Source organism: Pleurotus ostreatus, assembly GCF_014466165.1.
Source record: "Pleurotus ostreatus strain PC9 chromosome Unknown scaffold_1, whole genome shotgun sequence".
Taxonomy (NCBI): domain Eukaryota; kingdom Fungi; phylum Basidiomycota; class Agaricomycetes; order Agaricales; family Pleurotaceae; genus Pleurotus; species Pleurotus ostreatus.
This window is the reverse complement of record NW_023503156.1, coordinates 3457659-3481600: the sequence shown is the minus strand read 5'-3', so window position 1 is coordinate 3481600 and position 23942 is coordinate 3457659. Positions and strand designations below refer to the sequence as shown.

General features: G+C 49.7%; 9 protein-coding genes across 9 annotated transcripts; 4 read left to right on the top strand and 5 right to left on the bottom strand.

Moving 5' to 3' along the window:
* Window positions 1-224: 224 nt before the first annotated feature.
* Window positions 225-2908, top strand: PC9H_001279 (uncharacterized protein; the record flags this gene model as incomplete). Its single annotated transcript, XM_036770929.1, has 13 exons — window positions 225-437; window positions 498-540; window positions 592-612; window positions 664-704; window positions 761-879; window positions 944-1087; window positions 1133-1142; window positions 1205-1511; window positions 1564-1721; window positions 1779-1914; window positions 1961-2093; window positions 2140-2456; window positions 2508-2908. The coding sequence occupies 13 exons, from the start codon at window positions 225-227 to the stop codon at window positions 2906-2908; spliced, it is 2043 nt and encodes a 680-aa protein (XP_036636774.1).
* Window positions 2909-3771: 863 nt separating this feature from the next.
* On the top strand, window positions 3772-6549 carry PC9H_001278 (uncharacterized protein; the record flags this gene model as incomplete). Its single annotated transcript, XM_036770928.1, has 7 exons — window positions 3772-5004; window positions 5055-5265; window positions 5315-5947; window positions 5996-6073; window positions 6126-6200; window positions 6252-6470; window positions 6524-6549. 7 exons carry the CDS (start codon window positions 3772-3774, stop codon window positions 6547-6549), a joined length of 2475 nt encoding a protein of 824 aa, XP_036636773.1.
* Window positions 6550-7102: 553 nt separating this feature from the next.
* On the top strand, window positions 7103-9132 carry PC9H_001277 (uncharacterized protein; the record flags this gene model as incomplete). Its single annotated transcript, XM_036770927.1, has 9 exons — window positions 7103-7258; window positions 7310-7675; window positions 7727-7803; window positions 7851-8066; window positions 8122-8393; window positions 8441-8580; window positions 8636-8809; window positions 8867-8964; window positions 9030-9132. The coding sequence occupies 9 exons, from the start codon at window positions 7103-7105 to the stop codon at window positions 9130-9132; spliced, it is 1602 nt and encodes a 533-aa protein (XP_036636772.1).
* Window positions 9133-9797: 665 nt separating this feature from the next.
* PC9H_001276 (uncharacterized protein) lies at window positions 9798-11199 on the top strand (the record flags this gene model as incomplete). Its single annotated transcript, XM_036770926.1, has 5 exons — window positions 9798-9897; window positions 9949-10521; window positions 10571-10897; window positions 10946-11108; window positions 11160-11199. The coding sequence occupies 5 exons, from the start codon at window positions 9798-9800 to the stop codon at window positions 11197-11199; spliced, it is 1203 nt and encodes a 400-aa protein (XP_036636771.1).
* Window positions 11200-11353: 154 nt separating this feature from the next.
* PC9H_001275 (uncharacterized protein) lies at window positions 11354-12766 on the bottom strand (the record flags this gene model as incomplete). The annotated part of the gene is made up of 5 exons (XM_036770925.1): window positions 11354-11471; window positions 11521-11597; window positions 11654-12083; window positions 12157-12553; window positions 12613-12766. The coding sequence occupies 5 exons, from the start codon at window positions 12764-12766 to the stop codon at window positions 11354-11356; spliced, it is 1176 nt and encodes a 391-aa protein (XP_036636770.1).
* Window positions 12767-12988: 222 nt separating this feature from the next.
* On the bottom strand, window positions 12989-16246 carry PC9H_001274 (uncharacterized protein; the record flags this gene model as incomplete). Its single annotated transcript, XM_036770924.1, has 14 exons — window positions 12989-13015; window positions 13068-13244; window positions 13308-13382; window positions 13434-13496; window positions 13551-13686; window positions 13747-13984; window positions 14041-14177; window positions 14237-14907; window positions 14965-15064; window positions 15116-15256; window positions 15310-15558; window positions 15611-15669; window positions 15732-16050; window positions 16113-16246. 14 exons carry the CDS (start codon window positions 16244-16246, stop codon window positions 12989-12991), a joined length of 2526 nt encoding a protein of 841 aa, XP_036636769.1.
* Window positions 16247-16425: 179 nt separating this feature from the next.
* Window positions 16426-19283, bottom strand: PC9H_001273 (uncharacterized protein; the record flags this gene model as incomplete). Its single annotated transcript, XM_036770923.1, has 10 exons — window positions 16426-16649; window positions 16728-17504; window positions 17553-17611; window positions 17665-17686; window positions 17740-17746; window positions 18285-18354; window positions 18412-18517; window positions 18582-18788; window positions 18856-18952; window positions 19005-19283. 10 exons carry the CDS (start codon window positions 19281-19283, stop codon window positions 16426-16428), a joined length of 1848 nt encoding a protein of 615 aa, XP_036636768.1.
* A 197-nt stretch (window positions 19284-19480) lies between these two features.
* Window positions 19481-20581, bottom strand: PC9H_001272 (uncharacterized protein; the record flags this gene model as incomplete). Its single annotated transcript, XM_036770922.1, has 1 exon — window positions 19481-20581. The coding sequence occupies one exon, from the start codon at window positions 20579-20581 to the stop codon at window positions 19481-19483; it is 1101 nt and encodes a 366-aa protein (XP_036636767.1).
* A 520-nt stretch (window positions 20582-21101) lies between these two features.
* PC9H_001271 (uncharacterized protein) lies at window positions 21102-23537 on the bottom strand (the record flags this gene model as incomplete). The annotated part of the gene is made up of 15 exons (XM_036770921.1): window positions 21102-21351; window positions 21406-21467; window positions 21523-21651; window positions 21775-21849; window positions 21908-21995; window positions 22052-22134; window positions 22190-22340; window positions 22391-22477; window positions 22532-22538; window positions 22594-22780; window positions 22830-22914; window positions 22963-23122; window positions 23177-23223; window positions 23283-23375; window positions 23431-23537. 15 exons carry the CDS (start codon window positions 23535-23537, stop codon window positions 21102-21104), a joined length of 1611 nt encoding a protein of 536 aa, XP_036636766.1.
* Between the last annotated feature and the right edge of the window lie 405 nt (window positions 23538-23942).

Here is a 23942-nt window from a genome sequence, read left to right as displayed (position 1 = left end):
ACTTTTTGTTTTTGTCTTTTGAAGATTTTCGATACCATTCATATGTGTCATTCCTCATCATAAACAAAGTAGAGCAATCACTAGACATGATGCCAAGAAACCGACGCGAGAAGTAAATGAGATTGCCACAAGCCTTCATGGGCCCCTATATCACTGTTACCGCCATGATTCAGATCAAGATTGGCCGATAAATCATCATCTAGTAAAATCATCCAAGTATCAGAATGAAGCTTCAAATCGCTCATTGGAATGATGTCTACCGTGTTGGCCCCCAGAAGCTCTCTACGAAACCGGACGATACTATTGACGTAACTCAATTCGCCGCGATGCTGGACGGCATTCGTCGGGACTGGCCAAAAGATGCTGGCCTCTCATTATTCTCTGGGGATCTGTTTGCACCCTCGGTAGAGAGCTCTATCACTAGGGGAAGCCATATGGTATGTATGAGATCGAAATGGCCTGTGGGCCAAGACTGATCGGTTTCGATTCGTTGAAAGGTCCCGGTTATCAACGAACTCGCGCCGGATGTTTCTCTAGTCGGTTGGTCTCGATTAGTTCTTGGAAAGGTTGATATCTACTAAACTTTCGAAGGCAACCACGATTTTGACTTCGGTGAGTTGTCTCTGTGAGGCATTCCAGACGCGTCCCCGTGACGCTTCTTAGGTTACCACCATCTGCGCCTTCTCATCGCGGATACAAAATTCGTAAGTCATTCGCGGTGTGCGTTTGGGTACATCTTGAATGTTGGAGCCGGGGTTAGCCGTGGTTGCTCAGCAATATCATCGATGAGAAAACCTCCAAGGTTCCGGACGTCCTACACGAATTTAAAGTCGTGGAGAGATCTGGAATTCGTATTGGCATCATTGGCTTGGTAGAGAAGTAGGACCACGCCGAATACAATATACTCCCCGTATTTCTCACAGGGATCGGATTTTTCTCTTAGGGAATGGATCGGTACTGTTTCGACCTGGCCGGCAAACTTCAAGTACAAAGACATGGCAGAGGCAGGCAGAGATCTATCTGCCCGTTTGCGAGACCCATCTGGTGAACATCGGTGCGAGGTCATCATCGCATTGACCCACGCGAGGTAAGTTTCTGAGTTTGCCATCTTAATCGTTCTGAGACATGGCAGGGTACCAAACGTAAGGATCAACTGTGTTCTCTGAAACTATCCATGGGCAATGCTTAATGCCTGGGGTTCAAGGATATAAACCTAGCCAAGGACCTCCATGCTTCTTCCCCAGCTACACAAGAGAGTTCTCCAATAGCAGACACCCACGGTGTGGATCTCATCTTGGGAGGTCATGATCATTTATACTATGTCTCGCGCGGTGTAAGTGCTTGGGAAGGATATGATACCACTCAAGACGCTCTTGGTGCCGAAGAGGATCACGGAGACGTGCTTGTTGTGAAGAGCGGTACTGACTTCCGCGACCTGAGCGAGATCACGCTGGAGTTGGAGGACACACCCGAAGGAAGTGTCCGAAAGAGAGTCATCAAAAACATAACTGGTGAGCAAAAATACGGAGTAGTTGACCCCGTTCCAAGTACACCCTTTCCTAGGCAAGAGGCGTAGCACTCAGCCTGGATCTGAGGCTTCCCCTGCGATGTCAAAGATAGTAGAAAACATTCTCTCGTCCGTTGGGTCGACAATGAAAGCGCCCGTTTGCAAGACGGAAGTTGAGCTGGATCTACGGTCTCAGCTCATCAGAACTGCAGAGGTAAGCAAGCACAAGCACAAGGGAAACCCTATTGAGACTGATACAGTCTATGATCAGTGTGCCTCCTCTAATTGGTTTGCAGACATCATTAGACACGCATACGACGATGCCCTCTGTCTTCAGGGATGCGGGGGCGCCGATGGGGTCTTCATATGTGCGGGCACCTTACGTGGTGATTCGACGTACGGACCTGGTATGAAACACTGCTTGGGAATGGGCTCGCGTTGATTGGTGGCGAGTAGGCATCATTACTTTGGGCGACATCATGGAGATTCTTCCCTTCGAAGACCCTCTAGTCGTCCTTGAGCTTGACGGTCAGGCTATCTGGGACGCCATGGAAGCGAGTTTGTCAACATGGCCCGCACAAGAGGGGTGAGTTTTAAATAAGTCAACGATTTGATAACTCAATTTTCTTCAGGCGGTTTCCGGTTGTCTCTGGATTTCGAGTCTCTTGGGATTCGCGGAAACCGCCTGGACAAAGAGTACTTGGGGTGTGGTTGGTGAACGAAGTCGACGAAAGTGACCATGGCCACGCCTCTAAACCTGGAAGTATCCATGAACTCGCGGACGGCGCGCCTGTTGAACGAAAGAAAGACGGAAGGCACTACAAGGTCGTCACCAGGGAGTACATGGCTCAAGGCCACGACGGATTCTTACCTTTACTAGGCCACAAGTATTTGATCGATGATGAGTGCGGGCAGATGATGAGCACTATAGTCAGGAGATACCTGCTCGGTGCGTCAGGGTACGCGAAATCGTGGATGGCTAGCTAATCGTACAATTCAGGCTCGCAATTTGTTAACAAGATGGCACAGAGTAATGACAACTCTGTATTCGCCCAATTTGCGACGAGTACGAAGAGTGCCATCGCTCACGAACAAAGTCGCCGCGAAGCTCATTCCATTCGGAAGCAGCGCGGTATCGAGACGCCTGCCATTCTTTTGAAATGGCGAAAGGCAGCTAGTCTTGCCCTTCATTGGGCTCGGTCGAAGAACCATTACCGGGCGCAGATGAACGTGGCGATGACTGAGCATATGAGTGGAATCGATCCATTCGACGGCGAGACGGTCAGAAAAGGCGAATGCCTAAAGCAGGAAGCCGACGAGGGCAACAGCGCGGAGGATAGCTTATTGACAATTAGACCTGAGGTGGACGGTCGGTTGAAAGACATAAGGAGAGGTCAATGAAGTAGGGAAGTAGCAGAGCGAAAGCGTGTACGAAGGTCACTCTAAGTCATGGATCTGCCACAACCGGTCCGGAAGCTGTTGGAACAGCTACCTGCGGTGGTCTGTCTCCAGAAAGCACCCTGGCTATGTGTACCCCGCTGCCTATCGCGGAACCGATACCTGCACCTCCCAGAATCACTGCAAACGGTAAAAACCAACGAGTCAGGTTGCTTATACTTGAGTTCAAAAGGTGAAGATGCCTCACAATGAACTGTTCTGGCTCGTTTCCAGAAAATTGCTGGGGTCAACAGAGCGAAAAGAAGTCCACCGATGGTCGAGTGATCTTCAGCCCTAATGGTAGTGGTCTTAATTGGCCAATAGTAAGAAATCATGTATTGGTCCACCAGAAGTGCTAGAAAGTACATTGTATGCCAACTCAATTCTCCTCGTTCGCACTGTGTCTGCGTTGGAGTACGCAGAGCGCGCGTACTCAATGCCACCACCAGCAACGGTACCTTCGGAAGGTCAAGCTTTGGTGGCGAGAATGTCCACAGACCACGCACCAACAGCTCCGCCTAGCCATGTTGCCCGAAGCAGTCTATTCATCGAGAAGGCTCCTCGACCGCGTTGCATCAACACAAATGCAGTGTAAACTGGGGGAGTAAGGACAGAGAAAAGCCGGTATCCAGAGGACATGCTTTTCTTTACAAGAAATTCCGTATCTGCAGCATGTGTGGTTTCCATTGCGGTGAATGGTCAGGAGACAAGACGCGCCATGGGGCAGCCGAAATATCGTGGGAGTATTTTACCCTGCCCTCAAGTTGTAACCTGACCTCTGCGGGACCAATTTGGCTTGCAAGACCGCTTTTCTTTCACTGACAACGATGTCCACGACAGTGACCATGCTTGAAACCTACGACGCTCAAATGCTAGATTACCAAAACGATACAGACGTGGCCATGCACCCTTCCTCAGATCCCTGGCTAAATGAAGCTACAATGGACGACGACACTTTCACCAACGATGCTACGATTGAAGTCGACATGGACGGCTTGCAGGAGGATCAAACGACGGAATACGAGATGACCGATGAAGCTGAGAGCTATGCCCCGGAAATGGTAGACATAGAGGTGGAGGATGCCTCGCCGCCTCAGCCAGCGCCACTTTATGACTCGTCGATAATACCCAACGCTGCGACATCGACCACACAACAGCCAGCCGATATCTCAATCCCTCCCAACTCTACACCACCACATTCTGCAGCGACTTTACCTCCAGATTCCCTATATCCCGTAGATTCGCAGCTTAACGAGCCATACGCCCCAACAGATATACTAGTGGAAGAGCCTGTACCAAGTATCCATCTTCGTTCAACGCCACCTCAGACGACGCAGTCCCCACTGGATACTCATGCAGGACACCTCTTGACACCCGACTTATCTCGCCCGGCCGCAGAACCCATAACAATTTCACTTAGTTCCTCATTTCAAACAGGGGAATATGCAGGTTCTGTAGAGGGTGGAGCTTACGCGGAGGTTCCAGTCTCTGCCGATGTTCCAGAGTTGCAACATGAAGAGGGCGACCATGAGCCGCACACGATGCCAGAGGAAGAGCATGCACCCACAGACGAGCCCTCAGGACATCCGATCGTGCAGCCGGCCCATGTTGAAGAGGAGTATGCTGCTGAGGCTACATACCAGCAACTCCAGCAGACTGTAAACGCGGAGGCCGCTGAACAGCAGCAGCAGCAGCCCGAAACGGCCGCTGACGAGACCCACGCCCCAGTAGAGTCTAATGATCCTCATGAGATTTCGGAAGGCGTGTATATTGATCCTCCGCCCCCTGTTTTGATTTCTCTCGAATCTTCCGAGTACCCTAACATATGCTTGTTTAACCGACCGTCGTCCCGCTCGGGAACACCTTCTAGTCCAACTGCAGAATCCCCTCCTGGATCAGATTGTCTCGTACTTCTACACCACCAACCAGTCCTTTACTACGAGCCTTTGTCGTCTGTCTTTGAGGCTCTTCGACATGAAGAGTATCTCATGAATTCGCCTGATCTTCGGGATGGCGAGTTGATACTAGACGCATACGATCTTCAGCTCGCCGTATCCGAGGTCCGTATTCTTGCTTTCTTCGGTGAATGGAACTCTGATGATTTCCACAGGACAATGTATACGCACGTGAAGTCACTTTGCACGATCTGAATGTCATCCACGATGGTTCTGACATAGCAGGACCCCTTCGTCTGCGTCTCAGGTCTTCTGTGCCTCGTTTTGCTTTTAGGTACCATCAACTTCGCGACCAAATAGCGCGGCTCCATCTCGCCACAGAAGCAGCAGAAGTAGCCGAGAACGCAGAACATCAGCCTGTCGAGGGTAAGGTGCTCCATTTGCTATTGTATGCCGAACTAACACTATTTCTTAGATTCCTCCCATGAGCAGGCTGCCCCGGAGACTGAACAGCCCGAAGCCAACGCTGTGCCCGAGCCGAGTCTACCACAGGACACATCGACAGACGCACCCGAAAATGACCGTCTGGACGAGAATAAAGACGAAGCAGCCCAGGAGCCATTCCTAACTTCGGGAGCGCAATGGGACGACCATAACGGTGAGGCACAAACTGATCCCAACGACACCCAAGAAGGCGAACATGAAGGTCTCAACACCTTTGACTCACTACCCGAAGAGGATGCACACGCGGCTGACGGCGCCGGCGAACCTTTCGCTCCACTAGACGTCCCCGACGTCTATGAAGAAGCAGAAACTGGCGAGGAATCAACTGTCGCCCAAGAGTCAAATGACTACGCGGAGGATGACGCAACGCATGAAGACGTCGAACAGGATTATCCAGACCTCCCTGACGACGACGACGACGGTGATGATGGCTTCGAAGCTGCACCACATGAAGCCGTCGACGAGCCTGTATTACCAACGGTACTTGATACATCTGACGAGACTCAAGAACCACCCCCTGAGGACGGTGTGGGGCAAGATACCTATGAAGCACCAACAGAGGAATCAGTTCAACAAGAGGACGCTGCTTCTGTGTATGTCGATGGTGAGCTTGTTTCTTAATAACGACAGCCAAAACTGACTATCCTCTTAGTAGAAGAATCGATTGTACCAACAGAGCTAACGGATGCGGCTGAAGCTGTCGAACAAGCAGGCTTATCAGCAGGAATAGGTGTGTTAACTAATTTTGCGGAGTCAATTACGCTGACCAAATAAACTCCAAGGTTCTAATATCCCTGACAGCGGCGACGTCGACGCTGCTCTCGACACACCTCTTGAAGCTAGCGGTTTAAAAAATGGTGAGGAATTCACTGAGACAGACCTTCGCCGCAGTGCTCATCCTCTTATAGTAGAGCCCCACCTACAAGAGATTAATGAGTTCGAGGAATGGGACGACGAGCTCGACGGTGATGGCGAGCTCGATTCTACATGGGATGAGCAAGACTCTCCTTCAGCACAGTCGTCCGTTACAGTTTCTAGTACGAAAACTTCCATGAAGCGCAGCTTGGACGAAACAGACTTCGAGGAGCTTGTTCAAGAGGAGGAGGAAGTATCGCCCGGATCTCCTCGTAAGTCTTCGCCCAAGTTAGTACCTTGCGTTACTCATCATTCGGTGTTTCAGATTCCAAACGAGTGCGCACGCAGTAACGGCGTTCTTGACATCCTTGTCTTCTCCATTTCAGCTCGACCCAACCCAGCACGCATCACCATACAGGTTCTCCTCGCAACGTCACGACTTCCTGGGACCCCGTTCCAGCATCGCATGTGTTAAATTATTCAGGCTAGGTCATCTTACTAACTCGACGACGGTCCTCTATCCTTATATTTTGCATCGAACTTTTCTTTTTTCCCGGCTTGGGTCTACTAACGTTTTTAGAACACGATGGATCCATCCAAACTGACGGATGGTACATGGCATGGAAGATAGTACAGCAATCGGCGGGTTAGAAGGCTGAGGGAAACGTTGGGCGTATCACCTGCGCGCTTCGCTTTTGCTTTGTTCTTTGTACCCTTTCCGTCATGCGTTGTATAGGATCTACTTTTAATAGTACTTGACACTCAAATGCAAGCCTCCTAAGAGTATGCACCGCTAGATTTACAAGTTGATACTTCGACCTGCGCAAGTTACGAGTGAGTGGCCATCGTGAGAAGGCCTCTCAAATTTCAATCCACTGAATCCTAGCCCCTGAGCTTCACCATCATGACCTCTTCATCGAATTCCAATGTAATGCAGAACCCTCTACGGTCGCTGCTCGACTTATACGAATCAGATGCTGACATTGACGTCGACTCATTCCCCGCAAAAGTTGCGAGCCATTTTAGCGAGATCTTCGCGTCGCGCGACGCGTTTAATGAGGTGTGGCTCATCGCCTTACAAACGCGTCGGTAAATCACATATTCAAGCTAGATCCCCGTTCTCGATTGGTTACGCCCCCCCAAATACCACTCGGATCGCTCCTTGGTCCGATTTCGAGCTATGATCCAGGATACATCGTCTTCGTCTGAGATCTACTTGGCCAGACGCAGAAACGGCCATACGAGTGGCTGGGGGCTCTTCGCGGACACACTCGATGGGCGCGACGATGCTGAGATGGACTACGCGGATCTGCGCGAATGCTCTGTACTTTGGGCCGTCAGCATTCCTGGAGAGAGCGAGTGGTGCACAGACGACTTACCTGGCGATCACGGTAGCAAGCCGTACGAGCCACATCAAGAGGCCCGGCCACATAAATATCCTGCAGCAAATAGTAAGCACATTGGTGTGCAAGTCAAGGTAAGAAATGCCTTGCACTGAAACATCGAACGAATGCCAATGAAGTCGCAGGTTTACGAGAATTCTCGTGCTGCGTTGATGAAGTCCACTGAAATGCACAATTTTGTCGGTGTTCTTACTCACGAGCCGTATGCGTCCCCCGACTATACTACACTCTTTGCTGACAATCTTACAGCTTACACAGTGATGTGAACGATGAACCAAGCATCCAAGTGCCGACGCTTCACGTCCTATTCTCCAGGCCCGTGCCGCGCACGATTATTCCGCGTTCCTTCCCCCTTCAATTCCACACTGATATCAGAGAAGAACTGATCTCGTGGATTGCAGACGAAGCTCTGGCTGGAGACAAAACAGCTGCTGAATGGGTTTTCCTTTGTGCTCTAGCAAGAGTGTAAGTTATGCACTTTCTTCTCGTCGCTTTGTCACTTACGACCTTGAGGATACAGCCAATCCAGGACCCCACCTATCCTCCCTCCTTCACTGACCTTAGCTAAATTTCCTTCTCACGGAGATCAACACCCCATTTTACCTGTGGTCATCTCACGCATCTTTCCAACTGTCACTCACATCCCATTATCACTATCGACGATCAACACAACCTCGTTCTTCCCTGAATCCAAGGATGAAGATTTGCATTCTGGCTGGTTGCAGGTCCCACCTGGCAGCGTCGTGCTCATATCGGAGGGTGGCATACGAGAAGGGGGCGTCAACGAAAAGGGTAAGTAGACACCCGTGCTATTCCGCTGCGTCACTCAAAAGGCATAGGCATCATGAACATACGAGCTATACAGGAATTGATGAATGGGCAGACACTTGACTATGTCTTCCCGTATAGTCGATTCTCGTTCCCTACCGACACGGCTTGTGTCACCGTGTGCGAGGGCAAGAAAAGTGTTTTCTTCCAGGTCAGACTAATTATGCCATGCCTATCTTGGTGCCGTTTCGCTGATGCGCTCTTAGACAAGCGTCACAGTCCCGCTTCAGTCACGGTGCCCTGATGCAGAAATCATTCAACACTTATATAAAAGCGAGAGCGAGATTAAGATGCCTCCAACGGAGCGTTTGGATGCTTTCAGAGCACTTGTAGGTGGTGCAAAGATTGGTAGTGTCACCGTTGGCGAGGATGTTGCTAAGGTGAGTTCTCCGCACTGCTGCTTGCCCTCCTCCGCTCATCGATCTCCTGGCTTATAGTACATTCAAGATGACTTTGTAAAAGAGAGGCAGCAAAGTAGTTCACAAGCCGAGAAAGTGACGTCTGAGAATCTTATCCTACGGATGACTATCGCAAGGTAACTTGACTTCTTTATCGTGCCTTTTTGTTATCACACAATTCTAGTTGACTTGCCTACTATAGGTTACTGGCGCTGTCATATCATTCCCAAGAAGTCACAATAGCGATATGGGAAGATACAAAGAAGTTGGAAGCAGCGAAGAACGCACGGTTGGCCTCGCTGTGAATTTGTGAAGTAGATTCGTTACACAAGTGGCTAACTGTGATAAGTCTCAAAACTTGCAATTGGGAATTGCCTTCGGGCTTTATCTTTATCAATACTCATATTCTGGTGTACTGGAATGGGAGATGGCAGTGGTAAGAATCTAGTGGCGGAGGAAGATCCTATTATATAGGAGTAGGGCCAGCAGCCATAGCAAAGAAAGGCACACCGGTTTTGGACTGACCAGTCGTTGGCCAACCCGTTGGCCTGTAAGAATTGGTTCGGAATTTCATCGAGCATCTTCCGGCGTTCCCCAATGAACTTTGCGAAGTAATCGTTCTGAATGAAAGGCGCTGAGTCGGTTCGGTTGAACTATTGCACGTCACTTGAAATTATTACTTCGTGCGGCGATTGTGAAAGTCTAAATTGTCAATGGTACGTTGGTTGGTTTAAAAAGGTCAGAAATGGTACATGTAGGTTGAATGTATCATACACTCGCATTTGTGTCCACTGTACAAATTGCTTCAAGTAACCCCTGACTAGCGCCCATTTACGGACATAATTAGGGCCAAACGTGTTTCGGTGCGCTGAGCGTCAGGAGGCTGACATAAGCGCAGCATCAGCAGCGACGGTCAGCCAAGGTCGTTCGCATCTTTCACTTCCACCATCGCTCGAGACGAGCGTCCACTATGGGTCTCTTCAACAGGAAGAACAATGGGCAGGACTCAAATAATTCTGACGATACCTCGGACATCAAGAAGGAGAAAGGTGGCTGGAGGAGACCAGCAAGTAAGTGGAATCCACACTGCGTCGCCCCCGTCGCTCATCGTACTTGCCCAGATACGGCCTTCAAACAGCAGCGGTTGAAGGCCTGGCAGCCAATTTTGACCCCCAAGACCGTTTTACCCACCTTCTTCATCATTTCGGTCCTCTTTGCACCAATAGGTGGGCTCCTCATCTGGGGCTCCTCTATGGTATCGGAAATCACTATCGACTACACGGGATGCGAGAACCTTCAATCCTCGACACCACAAAGTCTCTCGTTTACTGTCGTGCCCTCGGACAAATACTCATATCATCTACGTGCTGCCGATTCCAGCGCTGCCAGCCGTGTCACCCCGCCGCAGTATGCGCGCGTTACCGACTCAAACGCTCCTGTCGGAGAACAGGATCAATGCATCCTTCGGTTCGATATCCCGGCAGACATGTCGCACACCGTTCTACTGTACTACAAGATGACAAATTTCTACCAAAACCACAGAAGATACGTCAAGAGTTTCGATTCCGATCAGCTGAAGGGGAAGGCTGTCAGTATCAAAGACCTACGAGACAGCGACTGTAAACCACTTGATGTTGACAGTAACGGGAAAGCTATCTATCCTTGCGGCCTCATCGCTAACTCTTTGTTCAACGGTGAGTAGAGGCTCGGTAGTTCTGACTTGTATCTGACCCTTCCATCAAGATACCTTTTCCGACCTCACACTCATTCCCGAATCGGATGGAGCCAATTTCACATATGCCTTTAGCTCCGACAACATTGCGTGGCCGGGTGAACACAAGAAATACACCAACAAACCTGATTACGATCCCTCGGCCATTGTACCTCCGCCCAATTGGCAGAAACGTTTCCCTGATGGATACAACGAGTCCAATATCCCCAGGCTAGCTGATGATCAGCACTTCCAGAATTGGATGCGTACAGCTGGTCTTCCCACCTTCACCAAGTTGTATGGAAGGAACGACAATGACAATCTGCCGAGGGGACGCTACGAGATGAGAATCAACACAAGTAAGTACTCCCATTTGGATTCGGCCGCACGTCTAAACAACGCCATAGATTATCCTGTACAGACGTATAAGGGTACCAAGTCGATAGTTATATCAACGGTCGCCTGGATAGGTGGGAAGAACTCTTTCTTGGGCTGGGCGTATGTTGCCGCCTCCGGTGTCTTCATGCTCCTTGCTATCCTTGGCCTTGCGCGTCATCTCATCAAGCCCAGGCGCGTTCATGCATTCCTCTGCGCTTTCACTGGACTAATTTATTCCCGTAGAAAACTCGGTGACATGTCTCAATTGTCATGGAATCGGTAGTCTTCTAGTCCAGTACATAGCCCCTGCTTTAATACGGCCGCCTAGGCGTCCCATACAAGTTGCAGGGAATCATTATGTTATTCGCGTTTATAGTTGACCTTGTCGGACGTTACGCTGCAATGGTATTTATCAGGAGATTGTAATTTAGTTCATGCTACGCAGCAGCCCTTTGGTAGGCAATGCCTTTGCAAGCTATCACGCATTGTCCGGAGGGCTGCTCAACAACGTCGAATTTCGCTTCGGTGAGTTTCTCTGCCAGCCATATCGCCGTTCTGCAGCGAAGGATCAGCAAGTTTGGGCGTTACATCTTCGTGTACTTACTTTGTGTGCAGACTGATTGGGCCTGTAAGGACACTTGAGCGGCCAGCCGCCAAAGCCATGAAAATGATGATTTGATCCTATTCGAAAGGTCAGTTAGCTAGCAGCATTCTGCACCAGGAGCAATTGTCTCAACCTGTAAATGTTCGTCTACACAACCGCCTTCCTTCAATCCCTTTATAAGGTCGTCCGCGGCTGCCTCTCCGACTTGCTCAGGCGACACATTCTTTTGACCAAGAGCGCTACCGCCAATCATTCCTCCGCCCTCAAGCTCGGCCCAAAGTACGATCCCACTCCCCGCGCCCAGACAGTCATCGTTTCTTTCTCGTTTGATCTGGATCTGGATCGGGATAACCGTCTCTTGCTGGCTATTGTTGGGTTCCGGTGAGTCTGCGCTAGAGCTTATGAAACCAGCTTCGGCCAGTCGTTTAAGAGCGCCCCCAGCCATCTCCGTTGCTAGCGAAGCAGGGAGACGACCAACATGCGAGAGCCCACCAATCCGGATGAGTCGCCCTTGTTCGGTGGATAGTTGAATTGGTTTCAACGGTTCAATCCGACTCGGTATCCTATAAATATCAATGTAATCAGCGAGGGAGTAAATATACCGACCCGTATAATATAAATTGTATGAACACGTACGAAACCAACAACTCGCCCCCACCCCTGGGGTAATATCCACGTTTCTTCAGCGAAATCTCGAGCCCGCTATCGATTCCAAAATGTCTCTTCAAGAAGGGGACTAGGATATGCTGGGTATACTCTATCTGCGGCGCCTGGGATGCATTCGTTCCGCCGCGAAGGATAAGTGTCGATGGTTCCGGCAGCGAACTTGGCAATGCCTCGTCTGGCAGCACGGGCGCGAAGAGAAGCATAGGCAGAGCCGTCTGGAGGAGCAGAGCAGTTGAACCCGCCGTCACAGCATCTGCTATAGCGTGGCATGGGATCTTTGTACTCGAAGGATGGAAGTCTATCGCCGTCGACCCATTCTTCGCTCCTTGGACGCGTCCACTACAGATCTCTGCAGCGACTTCGATACCTATGATAACAGGCAAAATCCAGCGATTACAGATTGTCTACTGTAGCTGAGGCACGTACCGACACGGTGCTGATTCTTCAGGCCGGGAGGTTTCCTACCGGTTCTGATTTTTGTGATTGAGATGGGAGTGTTCAGCAGTGCCGACAACGACACGGAATTGCGAAGAATTTGACCGCCGCCCTCCAAAACACTGCCATCAATCGAAACAGGCATGGATTTGGAGTACAAGCGGACAAATGTAATGGCGTTCCAGCCTCTTGAGCTGCATTCGAGTCATTTGACGCAAGTAACTGAGTTCCATAAATTGGCAGAGTCAATTAGTTTGTTGACCAATAATCCATGTATGAATACAAATGCATTGAAGGGTATATCTGATTTCTAAAGAATGCTAATACTAAAATGCCTCCGATTATGAATACAAATGTAAGTGGAATATCATCGTTGTATGACCCTCTGCAAAAGCTGTTGAACGTCAATTAGCAGAGGCAACGTATTTATGCGAGGGGGATCGTACCGAATGACTGGTCTTGTCTCGAGTTTTTCCCATCCACGCCCATGAATCTGGCCGGGGGGTTGCTTGTGATGTAGTGCCCAGGTGGGACCGAGCAATCCGCTGGCCGAGTTCATGGTATGCCCCCAGTAGTAGTATTTGTTCCCGAGAGTAAAGTTTCGCGGCGTCGACTAATCGTTGCTGTAAAAGGGTAATCTGTAAGTACGAAACCAGAAAGAAAGGATGAAGTAGCGAGAGAGAGACCTTATGCCGCTGGACTTCAGCCTTGAGGTCCTTCAGTTGCGTTTCATAGCTCCGCTGAGCCTCTTCGAATGATGCCTATCACAGGATGTCAATACCGAAGAGGTCCAAACAAGCATCTCAGCGTACGGAGGGTGGGCCTCCTCCTGCGGCGAGCTGTTCTTTGAAAAGTTTGTCCTGCGATTTAATAAACTGCACGCGTGGGTCAGTGTCATAGCCGGGATTGGTAATGTTTTCTTGACAAACCTGTCGAGCCGATTGCAACTTCGACTTCTCCGTTTTCAGGCTCTCCTTCAAGCTAACATTGTCTTCGTGTAACGCCAGAAGTCTAGACTTAATATCCTCAGGGATATCCTTGCCAGACAACGAAGCGCGAAGATCCCTGGTACGGGTGGTTAGTTATATAGTTATACCCCCGAACCTTTGAGAGGTAGAATCATACCCGATGGCACGTTCGCGTTGAAGCATCATTTCTCTGTGCCCTATACCTTCGCTTTGCAGGTTCACCTTTTCCAGAAGAAGGGAATTGACCTGCTCCAGCTGCATCCGATTCTTCTCCTGGAGCTCTTTGTTCTGCTTCGACAATCGTTCCACATCTGCTTCCAGGTCAACTTTATCTTCGTTAACGGATTCACGCAACGTAGCAAGAATGTCAAGTTGGTCCTTGTTAACCAGTGTCACTGGGCACACAACGTCTCTCAGCCTCAAACAGACAGGAAAGACGAGAACGACTCACGGTCAGATTTCGCGATGATCAACTCCTTGTTGATTGTGTCGAATTTGACCTCTAGCTCTGCATGCTCTTTCCGCAAAGTGTCGAGTTGGTCGACGGTTTCGTTTAGTCGTTGTCGCAGGGCAATTGCGGCTTCAGCACTAAATGAAAATAAACATGTTCATCTAGGCTATACCGTTCGAGAGCGGCGGATACATACCCATCACCCATCGCCTTGCCGCTGCGTATCTCCTCGAGATCTCGCTGAAGGACTAACTTCTCGCGATGGACTGCAAGGTAGTCACCTTCATACCTAGTCTTCATACGGTTCGCATCCTCCAGTAAATTCTCAAGGACCAGTAACCTGCTAGCATCGGCTTCATTCTTGCGAACGGACTCTAGCTCGCGCTTCAACTTGCGGATCTGCAACTTCAGGTCCGTCATCGTCGTCCCCGAGACAGCATCTTCGAGTTCTCCTCCTAGACCTTGGTCAACGTCGTAATCTCCGTCAAGATCAGGGTTAGGGGTCGACGGCTGTACGTCTTCGATGTATTCGCTCGTAGTTTGGCGTACAATCGGTGAGGTCACACTGCTTTGCGAAATTGGCTTTTGAGAGGCGAGCTCGAGTTCGCGAACGCGTTCTTGATATAACTCAAGAGTCTCTGAATCTTTAGCTCGTTCCTCCATGGTATGTCGCAGCTTTGTACGGGACTCTTCCAATTCGAACTTGAGTTGATCAATTTCTTGGGCGCGCGAGGAGCCCTTTGTTTCAAGGTCTGCGATCTGGTTCTTATAAGATTCCATGAGAGGCTTGAAGGCGGCAACTTTGCGATATTCCTCTTCAAGTGAAGCGTTCTTGTCTACCAAGTCGGCGTTCTGCTTCTCAAGGCTCTAAAGAAAAACGATGTCAACAAAGTGCCCATGATGCTCGAACGAACAACCACAAACGCGCAGTTGTTGTCGAAGGTCCGCCCCCTCTTGGAGTTTCTTCTTATATTTTTCCATGACGTTTTCGCTCTTTTGCAACTTGTCAGCAACGTGCCGGTACCTGGTTTGAAGAAGTAAGTAACTGCCAATAAGGAACGTAAGATGGGTTTACTCGTCCAACTTATCCTTCAACTTCGCGGCTTCATTGGCACGAATTTGGAGTTCATCGACCTTCTTTGTCATGTCTGTGACCAAGCTCGTCTGTTTATCCAACTCTGCTTCCGCCATTGCTAAGTTATCCTCGCTCTTCTGGCTAGGACACATAGTCAGCAATAAAGGGAGATCACGCGAAGTCCCAATGCTTACAGTTCCATCCGCAAGCGATCAACTTCCCCTCGCAAGGCAGCATCAGATTTGTCATTCCTTGTATGTCCAACTTCACGAGTGGCCTCCTTTAGCCGTGCCAAAGCTTCCTCCTTCTCAGATACGGCGTCATCCAAGTTGGTCTGCAGCGTTCTGTGTTCCTCTAGTAGTGACTGGTAAACCTTTTCAAGTGTTTCTTTCTCGGATAGAATAACGCTCTTCTCAGACTGAATCCGATAATAATGATCATCTCTGCCCTACGGGTCAAACGCATTTCGACACACCGTCTGATAAATGAACTTACTCTGTCATAACTTCTGAGGCATCCCTTCCCGAACCAGTGTCCGTAATGTTGCCCATGACCTTCGAGCAGGCACGAGTGAAATCCAGGAGACCCAAACGAGATGCCGTGAAATAGAGCGTACCCGTTCTATAGCCTTCATCAGGTGGTGTTGGTCTATCTCATTCAGCCCTTGGATCCTTTCGATGAATTCCTTATTCCGCTCGCATTGTACTCCAATAGCAATCGCCAGTCGACACATTATCAACGTATGGATAACATTTTGGTCCTGCGCAACAGCTTGTAGATCTGGTATCTCCAAACTGTTCGTCGGCATCTGCAATACGTCCGCGAAATACTGCGTCATTAGTCGGTACAAACGCTTCAGCGCAGTGAATCTGACGACCCAATTGTCGGACGCTTGCGCAGGAGACCTGATTGGTACCGGAAAGTAGTTCGTATCACTGATTACACGTTCAGCAATCAGCATTGTCTTCGAAGTTCCAAAAACGCAGGGTGGACAGACACTGCTGAGAGCATGTGGAATAGAACAGAGCCATCGGAGAGGTCTGAGGCTTGTGTGATTTCCTGAGATGGGTCGAACGTCGATAAAAAATGGAAGAAGGCCTCAAGCTCCTTCTTCTGCGATGTGTCTGCCATCGTTGGGGTGGTTGGCGTTCGCAACCAGAAATCGAGGTGAGAAGTGAGATTGTCTTATGTCACAATCACGCGTACTGCTAAGTCACACACTAGAGTATCGTGGAAAATATGCAATATGAGTTAAACTACGAAACAAGGAAGCAACTTCGAAAAAAAAGAATTCGCCGCTGAGTACATTGTCAAGCCCCCTTTGGGACATCAGGATCGCCATCTCCCTTATTCACCCAATATAGCTGCAATGGTCTGGCCGCGGCTGAGTCCATGGAATGAGGATGTGAAAGGACCACAGGTGCTGTGAAGCCAACGTTGTAGGGCGAAGGGTCATCAGAAGGTGTCGGCAGCACACCATGCGTTCTAAGATGACGCTTCGCGTTCGATGCGACTGTGAATCGTTTACCACATCCTGAAAAAGAACACCGAAAGGCTAAATGGGCAGCATCTTACAGCAACCGAGAGCTAAACATAACGCAATTTCACTCACGTTTGGACTTCGTGTGGACATGCATATGGACCTTCAAGCTGCTGGGACGGGGAAATCTCTTGTGACAGATATCACATTGATGAAGTTTGGAACATTGTTTCTTCGGACGATCGTGTACACTGCCCACAGGCTCGAAGCGAGTTATCGTCGAAGTGGGCACCAGCGGGACCGTGCTATATATTTCTTGCTGTTGGGAAACCGCCCTCGAGGTCGAGGCCGAGTTATATGCAGAACCGGCAGTTTCAGGCGAGATGTAGTCCGGTTCTTGGGATCCGCTGGTGTCGTAGAAGGGCATAAGATCATGCGACGGCGATTCTGAGTCGTAAGGAGGACTGGAATTCGTTTCTTCTTCTGTCACCGCTCCCATGAAATAGTCTTGGGATGGGTACCCCAGGTATTCAATGTAAGGAGGGAGCGAAGATGGGGGGAACGACGATGATGATGACTGTTGCTCATTTTCCGACCAATAGCCGGTCTGCTGTCCTGCAATAGCGGACAGCAACAGGTCTTCGTCCGACATGTCGCAATTTCCGTTAAATGGCGGCGAGAAATTCATGGTGGAGCCGCTGCTATTTGGCATGTACGTTTGTACAGAAGTCGAAGCAGCATAATTGATTGGGGTTGGACTAACGAACGGTTGAGTTTGATTATATGGGGCTTCGTCCCCGTAATTATGAGCAGAGGGTCCTGGGACAGGTCCGTCATTTGGTGGCGCATGCGTAGCCTCCTTTTGATAGCGCATCGAAGTCCTTGAGCTTTCCCAACCACTAGGATCGCCTGCGCCATTCAGTGGGATCGGTCTTTCCTCACACGATGGATACTTACCATAATATAATTGACCATCGGACCAACTAGGCATGTTGTTGTCCATTACGTATCGATTGCTGCCAATATACAGTGATCAGCCATTGTAAAGAAAGTGTCATGGTTAACTCACCTAGCTGGCAGGGTTCCTGACACTACCCAGTCTTTTGAGTACGACGAAAAGATGCTGTAACTCACAGAAGCGTACCACCGTGCTATATAGTACACATTGGTAAATGTATAACGCGAAGGCTCTGATTGCAAGCTGGTAAGATCTGAAGACACTATGGTAGCGGAGCGGGAAAATTCATCTACATACCGTGCCATTCATGACACTTGTCCAAGCAGCGATCGGACGTACAAGTGCTGCCATGGTATAGAAATATTCACCCCACATCGTGGCCAAGAAACGGGGACTTGCACTGGACTGCCTATGAAAGGCAAGCACATGTCACAAGTTCCAGGACATTGGCCCGCACAAGCCCCGAACCCCGGATATACCGGAGACTTCGTACTTATACATACTTACAGCCTCCATTAACACCGTTGGAGTTTGTGCCTAGGAAAATCAACAACGATGTGTAACGTCCAATGGTTATGAACGTAGAGGTACAATGGAGAACGCCCCGCGAACACTGAGCGCTATATGTTTACCCTTGTTTCGGACCGCTCGTCTATCGGCTTGATATTTGCGGAATCTACGCTGGTTCCGGACTGCCTTTCCATTGTGCTGGCCCAAAGTGCTGCTCCTACCGTGGACGTAAACCCGAATGCAAGGCCTGCGAACGGGATGAGACCTAACGCGAGGGAGACTGCCCCAAACCTAATTTTCCTGAAGTCAGTCCTTGCATCAGAACGTTGAGCTGTGGATGGTACACACGCGGTGTAGGCATTTTGTTCCCTCTGAATGAACTGCTGTTTCTGACTCGCTGTCCATCCCTTTAGCTGAAAGTACCGAGCGTGAAAACCCGGACCCGCTTTCTTGCCTATTTAACGGAGATAGGGAGTTAAGTTAATGATCAGACTTCATAAGCGTTGAACCCATCTCACCATTGTACAGCAAAAACAGCGCAGTGCCAACGAATGGTAGCGCGTTCAAGGGCAATGAAATAATGTATCGCATGATCCCTGCCTTGCTGAAGCGGCTCAAAGGCCTGGTGATGCTTTTCCCCAAAGTCTTGACGCCGTTGCTACTCTTGACTTCGCGTCCTCGTTGGACAACATCAGCGTGACCCTGCTGCACCATCACCGCATCGACTAAGATGATGGGAATTACAGTGGTGCCGTCAGTAATGTGACCATATGAGGCCTCAATGATACACACATAATCTGTCTTGCGCTGGTCCCAGGAGAAAGGCTTTCGCCACGAATAGAATGATCGCAGAACTCTCGCTCAGAACGAGGGCAAAAGCCGCTACGAACTAAGCCCGTGTAAGCCCGTGTCAACTGCCCGGGAACGAATGAGGAGCGTACAGCTAAAGGTCCCGAAAACAATGCACAAAACGCGACTTGGGGTAGATAAGTGAATGTAAACATCCCAATGGTGATTCCCAGCGATGCCAATGCACTTTTCAACATCAATGGCGCCACAGACCGGTAAAGCGAGGGGTGCGATATGAAGTACACGACTCCATACAAGGGATAATACCATCCTCCGCTGAGAACAGCTTCCTTTGCGGCATTGGAGACATGGTTGATTTCTTCCAGTATCGTGCCTCCGGTTCTTGATATACTCGACTGCTCGTTGGACATCATGAACTGCCTATGGTGTTGGTATGGTTCAAAATATGGACAATGTGGTGCCGTCGTCATAATGGGGTTTGTTTACACTGCTTGATTTCCAACCAGGAACAGCACAAGCGTAAACAATAGCCACAGAATATTTATTAGGCAGTTTAAATGCGATACTTAGCAGACCAGTCAGTTTCTGGTCGGTCGTTTCAACGAATCTATTCGTATACCGAACGCGGCGGGCTTGGGGTAGAGAAAGAAGTCACCTCGGGATGGAGTGTGGAAGAGGCTCCATCGTAATCGGAAAATAATAAGCACATGGCAAGGTCCCTTCCTGATTCGTAGGGACTGTTGTCCGTCTCTCCTTTGCACAATGTCGAGAAATGATTCCACCAAATAGCATCAGCAGTATCGAGTAGTGCGCTCGCGAGGGTCGGCGAGGCAGGAAGAGCTCCGTGGACTGATCTCGCAGCTGGCGTTTTAGGATGATTATGCAGAGACTCGTCCAATAGTTGTATGATCGTATCAAGTTCGGGGTTGCCCAGCAAAGGCCGCGCCAAGGCCGCAAGCTCTGGAAAATCGATCCAAGAGGCTTCATCAAATGTTGCGATCGAGCGAGGGGAAGTAGGATTGTACGCAGAAGATATCGCGGCTTCTTGACCATGCCGCACGTCCCTAGTGTGCGCAGGCGTCGGTGTAATGAGGCCACGATGTTTACCAAAGTAACGAGAATCGTAATGGCTGCTGCTGCTCGAGATCGCTGATGGAGTGGAGTGAGACTCCAGGTTGTCGAGAGAGGGCAAGGCAAAAGCTGCGCGTGCATGGAGCTTCAACGGTTTGCAGGCTTGACGATCATTGAGTACAAGGGTGGTGCAACCATCGATTACCCTCATTTCAGGGCCCAGGCGTCTAGGACAGGACAATACGTAGACATCCAAGGAATCAGACGAGAATACTATGTTAGAAGTCCCTCCTTCTGGGATACGCGCGTTTGAAAGGTCCTTCGGGACAGGCCATTGGGGGTCAGCTATTCTTCCATATCGACACGAGGGATTCGGGAGACACTTGTCTTCGGGACGCGTGGCAATTTGGTTTTCATCGTTTACTTCTCCAGCTCGGGGTTGGCGAGCCTCGTCTTTCGCGCGGGCCTGAGCTCTGATATCCACGAACCCATTTGTGCCATCGGAGAGTGTTACTTGGTCCGAGATTCCATTTCTGCCACGAATCGACCGCGGCTGAGAATGATCGTTCCCGAAGTTCGCCTCGAAGTCATTTGCTTCTGCGCTACAATGAGCATACAGCACCCGAGTATAGTGCATGTCGATTGTTTGGTGAATCGGGAGGTAAAGTGCAAAGTGCAAAGGTTTTCATAAAGCTGGGAAAATCCCGACATTTATAGTCCATCGAGTGATGGCCCAAGCATTCTGAGCTCTGACCAGGAAACCGAAGGGCACTTCATCGGAAGAAAGGACGTAGATATGGCCAAAGAGATGGAGATGTTGGACGGTGAGTACTGTAGTGAGCATACAATGCGCCGAGCTTTGTTCTTTGTCTTTACCCATGTGCCACATAAACAGTTGGATGTGTGTTGTAGTTGCAGTCCGTTATGTAAAGTGACTGGCAGTCACATGGACACTAATGTGAAATTCAGGAGCTTCAGGAGGCTTCAGGTTCTGTGATTTACCGCTCAAACTAGAAGCCTGTCGTAAATCAATATTTGGTACATGTTGAACTGTTAATGTTCCGTATTCGGTATTATTACCATCCGCTGTACATAAGTATACACTAGCCCAGAAATGAATGAATGAGATATAGTTTATGTCTATCCATAGTCCATAATCACCATACCATGACGCCAGCCAGTAACGCCATGAAACCAAGAGCCCAATCTCCTAGTGCCGCCGCCCTCACCCCGTTTGAGGCCTGTTTCTGACCACCCTTCACATTCTGAGAATTTGGGGAAGGCGGGCATATTGGCCCTCCAGAAAGAAGGTCCCTTGGTACCAGTATAGTAGCTACGCCACCCTTTGTATATTCGACGTCCAGCCATCCGTCTGAGCCTACGACAAATTGTCGACAATTCATCACACTGCCGGACGAGTTAGAACTCTACAAATTGGAAATTGAGCATCATGCTACTTACTCAATAAGGGCCGTGCTGGATTCATAAGGCGACTGGACAGCAAGGCTTGAGCCATTGCGAGGCTGAACGCAGGGCATGATGAGGCGAGAGTGAAGTGGATAGTATCTGCGAACCTACCGGCGAACCGATATTAGTCAAGACTGACACCACCGGGCCTTTCATCACACCAATGCCGTTGTCGCTGACCGTCAGGACGTTTGTCGGTTGTGTGACCCAGTCCGTCGAGTGGATCAAGTAGTTCCGCACCTATATCACGCCACTATGTAAGAGAAGCTCATATTATTTGCAACTACAAGCTTTGGGGTTGCGGGGCACCTTCCCCGCAGCTTCCCATGCCTGATACGGTTGTTGAGTATAATTGACACTCACCATATTGAGACGTGCGATCAGTTCGTATGCGGGTGTCTTCGCGTAGCCCGATACCCACAATGGTTCTCGGTTCCACTAAGATCGAAATTCATTCAGCAACATGTCCACCCTCTTGTAAAGGGCATAGACGCACTGGATCAGAGTTCCCACTGAAGTACTGCTCTTGCCCGGCATACACAATGGGGATGCCATCCGTCATGAACATAAAGGCTATCGCGTTACTAAATGCGACAATTTAGCCCCCCATTTGGACGCCGCGCGGAAGCGCATGACTTACTACATGCTCTGAGGATCCACCGACATGTTATGCCATCTAGGCACGTCGTGGTTTTCCATGAAGTTTCCGAGGACGGTGGTATCCTAGATGTGCGTGTGGTTTGAGGGGCTGCCATAATCACGTGACGTAAGTGCGTACCACAAACTTCTCCTGTTCTTGAAGAAGGACTTCGGCCAGGGCAGTCGTATTTCTCTTCCCAGGGATGACGAAGGCTTCCTTGAGTGCAGCGTATAGTGGATAATTCAACACACTTGGAAGGGCGGCCGGGCCTTGCCATTGAGCAATAGCACTGCGGGGCCGAGTTCATAAACGTGATAGGGATGAAGGAGTTATACGCACTCGACCTCCATTCCACCATAGACTTCGCCGATACAGAAGACACCTGCAGCTTCCACAAATCCAGGCCAGAAATCCTTGTTGACGTGCCTGAGAGGGGATCGAAATTAATTACAAATTTCATTTCTGAGGCAAAGACCTCACTTCGCAGCTAGGGGAAGATCCATTAATAGTCAGTCGCAATGAAGTGTTGCCGGTGGGCGTACCATCAATCCGCAGGCCATCAATACCATACTCCCCGACGAGTGCCCTGATCCAAGCATGATATGTGCTAATAACTGTTGGATTCTTCGTGTCCAGGTCCGGAAGCGGCACCTTGGAGTCTCCGAACCAACATGTTTGCTCAGAGTCAGGGTTGCCCCACTGTATAGGGCAGTAATCATGGTACATGGACTGGAGAACACCTCAATGTCTGGTCATCTGTTCACGAAAGTGGACGTACTTTGTCTTTGAACATATACTTTGAGTAGTCTGGGGTGGTAGAAGTAGCCATGACATTGTTCACGACAACGTCAACCATAAGGAACCTGGCGGAATTGACTGAAGATGTCTGAGAAGCAAGATTAACGACTCACATTTTCCTGGCGTGCAGTTCCTTCGACAACGCCTTTAGATCATCCGCCGTCCCAAATCTAGCATTTAATTGCGAGTTGTCTTGAATCCAATACCCGTGGTACGGATCTCCGTAAGGCGTTTTTGGGCCGATATAGTTCTGGTTGACTGGGCTGATCCATACTACAAGCCATGGCAATTTGACATCTGGAGACTTTGCAAATTGTCAGAACTCACTGGCGGTAAATCCGGCGTCTTGAATGTAATCCAAATTTTCCTGAATCCTGAGGAAGAGTATAGATGATGACATGTATGCGGCTGATAAGATTATGAAAATGCGTACGTTTTCCACGTTCCTCCGCACCAAGTATGTCCTCCTGGGTCGCACTTAGTTGGGTCCGCACCTGGTGGTAAAGCGAAACGGTCGGTGATAATCCTGGGCAAGCAGTGGTCAATGGGGGAGGTGCATTTATCATGTGCCAGGTGCGTACTGATATATAGAGCGTTTAGCCCATTCTTCTGCTGATGCTGCCAAGGCGGGCACGACCGTCTGAGCGGCAAGCAAAGTCCAAATGGCGAGGCGTTTCAATGTGGGCATAATTGTAGGCGTTCGGAATAGCTTTCGTACAAGGCGAGCTACAGCGTCCAAAAAGAGTGGGATAAAAGAGCGAGGTGGCCTAACCAGTGCAGCTCGAAGCACAAAAGGGTTCCTGGTATTGAAGCCGAGGCGAAGGCGTGGTAGGGCTGCCGGTGTGTGGAGAAGCGAAGTTACCTTGAAATGAAGATAGAGGTTAAGGGAAGAAGGGCGAATAAATAAAGTTTGGGTTCGTCCAGAGATTTGGGTCCAAAAACGGATGTCATCGCTCAATCTGGGAAGTAAACATACAAACACCCGTCAATAAAATTACCCGTATCGTCGCCACAGTACTGAGCAGTGTTTTGTCGCGTGCAGTGAGAAAGGGAGGTGTAGAAGTGGCGTCGGTGCCCATGCACATGGTCCAGG